This window comes from Calidris pugnax, unplaced genomic scaffold (assembly GCF_001431845.1).
Source record: "Calidris pugnax isolate Ruff unplaced genomic scaffold, ASM143184v1 scaffold285, whole genome shotgun sequence".
NCBI lineage: Eukaryota > Metazoa > Chordata > Aves > Charadriiformes > Scolopacidae > Calidris > Calidris pugnax.
The window spans coordinates 183287-189756 of NW_015091000.1; the positions used below are offsets into that span (position 1 = coordinate 183287).

General features: G+C 68.0%; 1 protein-coding gene across 1 annotated transcript in view; it reads right to left on the reverse strand.

The window, feature by feature from the left end:
* Nucleotides 1–4707: 4707 nt before the first annotated feature.
* Nucleotides 4708–6470, reverse strand: part of ADAMTSL5 (ADAMTS like 5) — a gene marked incomplete at its 5' end in the record, with an annotated part of 4581 nt that continues 2818 nt past the window's right edge. Inside the window, 4 exons of the mRNA XM_014955546.1 lie at nt 4708–5248; nt 5332–5403; nt 5718–5961; nt 6049–6212. Of these exons, the coding sequence (XP_014811032.1) occupies nt 4935–5248; nt 5332–5403; nt 5718–5961; nt 6049–6212 (794 nt within the window). The remainder of the gene's footprint in view (nt 5249–5331; nt 5404–5717; nt 5962–6048; nt 6213–6470) is intronic.

The following is a 6470-nucleotide window of genomic DNA, read 5'->3' on the forward strand; positions in this document are numbered from 1 at the left end:
CACGGTGCCCACTCCCTCCTGCCCCCCATGTCTGCTGACCAGTGTCTCCCTCCACCTCCACGGCACGGTTGAGGACATGAGGGCCCGGCACCTCGCAGTCCCCGCCGTGGACAAGTGCGTCAGGCGGGACGCGCAGGGAACATGCCAGGGTGAGTCCTGGGGCAAGAGGGGACAGTGCTCTTGTCCCCAGATGTCCCCACAGCCCGGCTCATGTCACTGTCCTTCTGCAGAGTGTGGTGGCTCCCTGTACGCCCACCAGCGCTCCTGCCTGTCCTACTGCCCTCCACGCTTCTACAGCCGGACCCAGGGAGCCACCACCTCCACCAGGAACGCAGCCCGTGTCTGTGCCAGCTGCCACCCCTCCTGCTACACATGCCAGGGCGCTTCGGCCACCAACTGCACGGCCTGTCACCCCCCTGACACCCTCGATAAGCTCACCAGCTCCTGCTCCCCCCTGCAGGGCTCCCCCCACAAGGAGAGGCTGCAGAGGCACCTTCTCCTCCTCCTCCTCATCTGTGGGACCCTGGTCATCTCAGCCACCTTCTGTGCCACCTACTATGTGGCCTTTTGCATGGTGAAGGGTAACTCCTGCTGTCCCCAGGCAGGAAAGACAGCGTGACACCAGCCTGGGCTGCAGAGAGGGACAGGCAGCACCATCCCAGCCTGGGATGAAGCTGCCCTCACCCGGCTTCCAAAATAAATTGCTTGTTGCCTTTCCAGACCACGCTCTCCAAAGGGTGACGTCCCTCCCCAGGGGTGCTGGGGCTGATCCCACCCCACGTCCAGCTCTGTGCATGGCCAGGGACACGGCTGGTGGCTTCCCTTCCCACCCAGCCTGTCCCCCCACATCCCCAGGGGACCCAGCCCGTCACGCTGCTGCGTGAGAGCTATTTCCAGAAGGGCTGGGAGCCCTGTGTCCTTTCCCGGGGGTGGAGGGCCATGAAGAGGAGGAGGAGGAGGAGATGTGACTTCTCTCCACACAGCTGCACACAGTGACCACAGCCAATTCCTCCAGCACGAGCCCAGCCACGAGTCCACGCAGCTCCTGGCACGGGAGAGGTGGCCAAACGCCAACCCACGGCTCGGGGAGGGCAGCCCGGACCCCCACGGTGTGACCCCACGGCTCTTGTTTACCACCAGCCTTAAAAAAAAATAAAAAAGGGGGAGGGAAGGGGTGTCCCAGAGGATTTTGCACCCCACAACCGCCCTGCTCTGCCCCACGCAGTGGGTACAAACGCCGTGCCGGGGGGGCTGGCAGCAGCACCGGGCAGCTGTGCCCCGGCACGCAGCGCGGCACCAGGCAGGGCCGGGACGGGCACGGGGAGAGCTGCCAAGCTGGGGCCCTGCTGGGGGGGCACCGGCACCGCACCGGGCTCTGGCATGACAGGGTGGGGGGCACTTTGTGTCGTGTCCCCATGTCCCCCCCCCCAAACACAGCGTGTTTGCGCAGCCCAGGAGTCACAGACCCACAGCGAGACCTTTGTCCGAGCGTTTAATCACCCGGGAATAAAGCCCTTGGCCGGACTTTCCGGAGCACGGGCAGGAGGGAGCCGGGACGGAGCTTTTCCTCAAGTGGCAGCTGAGAGCAAAGTCCCCCAGAGGGACCCCCCCAGCCCTGGGAGGGGGGGAAATCCATGGCTCGCAGCCCACCCGGGGGGGTGAGCAGAGTGTGGCTGCGGACACCAAGGGAGGGACCCGGGGACAACGGCTTTGCCAAAAAACCGGCCAGCCCAGTGCCACGGGACGAGTTAGAGCCTGGAAGAGCTGGAGCTTGGCTTCTCCCACGCCATGGGACGAGCCCCACAGACCCCTCTGAGCACAGTGGGGAGAACCTGGGGGGGGTTCTCCCTCCTGCTGCCCCCTGCCCCGTCCTAGTCCTCGGCAGGCAGCCTGCGGTGCGGGAACTGCCGCTGGATCTCGGTGCGCACGTCGTCCTGCACAGGGAGAGAAGGGACAGGGGGGCTCTGTGTGGAGAGGAGTCTGGGGGCACGGGTCTCCTCCCCATCCCCAGCCCCCCCCCTTTGGTCCTCACCGCCTGTCCCAGCCGTCCCAGCAGCGGGGTGAGACGCAGCAGCTCCTCATCCCGAGGGTCTCCCCACCACCTCGGCACCGGGATCCAGTTGGCAGCCTGGGGAGAGAGGGTGAACGCTGGCCACGGAGGAGCCACCACAGCCAGGGTGCTCCCGGGGCACACAAACCTGCCCCCCCACCATGAGAGCCAGTGTGGCTGGTACCTGGGCAGGGAAGCCCTGGATGGTGTGGTCCAGGGCCACCGTCTTGGCCAGGTCCCTGCCCAGGCGGGTCAGGTCCTTCCAGTAGCAGCCCCGGGCACAGAGACAATCCTGCTGGGAGAAGCAGAGCCTGGGGGGGGAGAGACAGAGCCCGTGGGGACCGGTCCCTGCCCCACACGGGGTGTCCCCAGTGGGGTTTCACCAAGGGCCATCACCTGATCAGCTTCTTCTTGGGGTCCAGCACATCCAGGACCTTCTTGGCATAGTCCTGCTTCGCGGTTGTGAAGATGCAGATCTGGGGGAGCAGGTGACGGTCCCTATAGAGGCTGCCCGAGTGCCCCCCACCCCGATGGGGTGTCCCCCCCACAGACCCCAGGGAAATGCAGGAGCTCCGGATACCTCGTAGGTCTTGGAAAGGTTCTCCAGGAACTGCTGCACGTGGGGACGCAGCTTCACATGGACCTAGAAGGGACCAGCACCATCAGGCAACCTCAAAAACCACCAGCATTCATGTTCTGACACCAAGGTGCCCGCCAACAGGGTGACCAGCACCCCCAGCAGGACCCTGGGGGCCTCCTCAGCCACCCCCTCCCCTGGGATTTCAGCCCCTGGGCCCCCACTTCCTCTTGGGCTACAAGGGAAGGGCACAGAGGCCACACCACGGCTGGTCACAGCCCTCCGTGCCCACCCCGGGGACCCAACACCCCACTGTCCCCACGAGGCACCCACCTCGTAGGTGTCTCCCTGGAAGACGGTGGTGAAGGTGGCCACGGCGCCCTGCTGCCAGCTGGCCAGCACGGAGGAGCAGACCAGCGTCCCCTCCTGCAGACAGGGAGGGGAGTCAGACCCCGGCCCCAGCACCGCAGCCCCCTCCCAGCCCCCCCAGCTCACCAGCTCCAGGACCAGGGTGCGCTCCGGGGTGCTGCGGGTCTTCCGGGGACCATCCCTGCCGGGTGCTGGCACCAGCCTGGCCAGAGGAAGGCAGAGGGTCGTGGGATGGATGCTGTGGGTCTGGGGGGCACAGGGACACCCCCCCACATACTCACAGGCTAGGGGCAGCGGGGTCCTGGCACTCATCCGTGGGGAGCCCCGAAAAGTAGGCACCCTTATAGCAGGGCTGCAGCGGGGGGCTGGCAGGCTCTGTGGGTCAGAGGGGTCCCGTCAGCACAGTGTGGGGCAGCCCCCCCTGTCCCCAGGCAGGGATTACCCTGGGGGGGGACACACTCACCCCTTTCCCCGGGGCAGGGGGGAGCAGACCGCAGTCGGCGACGCTCTCCTTCGAGCCGCAGCTTCATCACCCGGCCCTTCCCAGGGGTGACAGGGACCAGGGGGGGACATGGGACACACTCCCAGGGGTCCCAGCCCTGGGGTGGGCAGTGCTCCCCCCGGCCCCCCTCCCTCTGCCGGCTCCTGGCCCGCCGGCGAGCCCCGGCCTTGGTGGCTGAGAGCCCCAGGTCCTTGGTGTCCTCCCTGCGGGGTCTCTTCGCTCGTGGGGTGACTGTCCCCAAACCCGCCATGGCTGGGACAGCCCGAGGGGGACACCCCAAGCACAGGACACCCAGAGGTGACAGCGCAGAGCCCCAGCCCCGGGGCTGCCGGGCATCACTCGCTCCAAAAAAAGCTCCTAGAGCCCCCACCCCAGGGACCCACAGGCACAGCAGCAGGACACCCCCACCCTGCCCAGGGATGACACCCCCAAACAGTCTATAGGGGCAGGAGGGGGCACTTTTATAGGGTGGAGACACCTCTCCAGCCCTAATCAACCCAAAGTGCCTCCTCCCCATGCTCCAGAGCACCCAGTATCACCTGAGCTTTACTGGGACCAGCTGGGGAGCCCAGTACAGAGCCCCAGCTGCTCATCTCTGGCTCCTGCTGATTAATTACCCGACGTGTTAAAGACCCTTCTGGGCTCCAGCTGCCACTTGGGGGATCCCGGGGGGCACCCACCATGGGAACCCCCCATCTGCAGCCCCAGTCCCGTGCCCAGTTTGGGAACAGACACCAGTGACACGAGCTGGGAGAGCTCAGCCCTTCCCCAGCACCGGCTCCAAACCCACCCCCAGATGGGTGTGGGACCACCCCAGAGTGGGTGATGCACCCCGGGGGTGCCCAGCACAGTGTTCCCGGGGTGGCCATCCCCACGGCACCCCCAGGCATGTCCCCATCCCCAGGGGGGGCCCCACGGCTGTGCCTGCCAGCCCGCGGCTTGGGTTACGGGCAAGGGGGCTCCGGCTCCGGGAGGGACCCGCTCGCCTCCGCCGGAAGAGAGATAAGCGGCGGGTCCCCGACCCCGAAATGCAGAGCTGGCGGGTGTCCATCCCGGGGACGGGGACACGCTGCCGGGAGGGCGCATCGCTCTGGGGGCTCAGCTTGGGGACGCGGGAGGGGACCCTGGGGTGGGGAAGGCAGGGGACCCCCTGAGCTGGCCCCAACCAAGAAGGGCCCCATGGCGTGTGAGGTGATAAATGGGTTTATTTTCTGCAAAAAAATAAATTACCACCCTCCACCCCCCACCCCCCAACAGCCAAGTCGACCCCAAGGACGGCGAGATGCCCGGCACGGGGTGGAGGGGCAGGACGGGGGGTCCCCAGGGACCCTGGCCCCTCCACGACCGGGGGGTTTGGTGCACGGCAGGAGAGTCTCCAGCCCCCACGTCCCACCGGCCGCCCCCTCCCCAGGCGATGGAGCCGGGGATGGGGGGGCTCAGGGTGGCCGGGTCTGGGGGCAATGCCGGGCTGCCTCCCGCACCAGCCGCTCCTCGCGGGGCGTCCATGGCCGGGCGTAGCCGTCGTCCTGCAGCAGGATGCGGTTGAGCGTGCGCTCGTAGTTGACGTGTCTGTGGGCCATGAGCAGGTACTCCTCGCCCTCCCGCAGCGGGGGGCACCCGCAGGTGTTGGCCACCCACAGGTACTCCCTGGCCACCAGCGGGAAGCGGTGCCGGTAGGGCGTCTTCACCTCCACCTCGTAGCGCGTCTCCTGCCCCACCAAACGCCGTGCCAGGATCCGGCCCCGGAAGACTGTGGGGCGAACGGGGGGGCACCCTGAGGTGGGCACGTTCCCCCGGCATCGCCCCGAGCCCCTTCCCCTTCCCCCTGCTCACCGAAGTCGCTCTGGCAGAAGTGCCGGATGCGCTGGGAGCGTCCCTTGGCCGGGCGGCACCTCCCGCATCGCCCTGTGGGGACAAAGCTGCAGCAGCTCAGGGGGGGCAGAGGGGACACAGCACCCCCAAAACCCCCTCCCGCAGCAGTGGGAGAGGGCACTGGGGGTCTATATCCCAAAAGGAGAGAGGGGACACACCAGGCTCCTTAGGGTCCAGGGGGTGGTTAAGTCAGGGGGAGCTGTTTTAAGGTCCCCATCTAATGGAGAAGCCCTGGGGGTCCCCTCCCCACAGCAGGGAGCCGGGGGGGGGACAGAAGCCCCGGGGGTCCCCTCCCCACAGCAGGGAGCTGGGGGGGACACATGCAAACCCCACAGGGGAGCAGGCACCTGCAGCAGCCCCAGCCCCGCTCCGGCCGGGGGGGCTCCTCGGTGGGGGCTCCATGGCAGAGCCCCTGCGCTGGGACGGTGGTGCAGGAACCGGAGTGACTGGGAGCTCCTGGGGTGGGGGGCTGCCGGCCCCCCGGGGCTGGGGCTGCCGCAGGGGGCTGGCATCCCCACGGCCGAGCTGGGGGTGCCCACGGGGCAACCAGAACTCGTACTCGATGCCGGGGTTGGGCTCCTGCAGCAGGACCTGCGTGGGCAGCGGGGCAGAGCTAAGGGGAGCCATTGGGGCCGGGGGGGCCGGCTCCCCCCATCCCCTCACCGCCCCCAACCTCACCATGAGGTGCAGATCCTCATCCGTGGGGCCGGGAGCCTCCAGGGTCTCGGTGCCATCGGGGGCCCGGGTGTATTGCAGGCGGGTGCCCGCCACCTCGTAGGGCCCCGGCCAGGCGATGGCCCAGTCCCCATTGAGCACGTAGCGCCCATCACTCCTCATCAGGGCTGCGGGAGGGAGCGTGTAGGGCGGGGGGGCAGAGCACCACACGGTCCCCAGGACCCCCGTGCCGGGCTGGGCTGGGGGTTGGGGGGCAGCCTGGATGCCTGGGTCCCCACCGGAGGCCTCTCCCCGAGCGGGGAGGGCAGCGTGGGCCGGCAGCGCTGCGGTCGGGGCTCGGGAGAAATCTGCTTTCTTGTAAGAACTTGGCTTCGGTCCCGAGCCGGCGCCAAACCCTGGCGTGCAAAACACCCCCCCCCCAACAC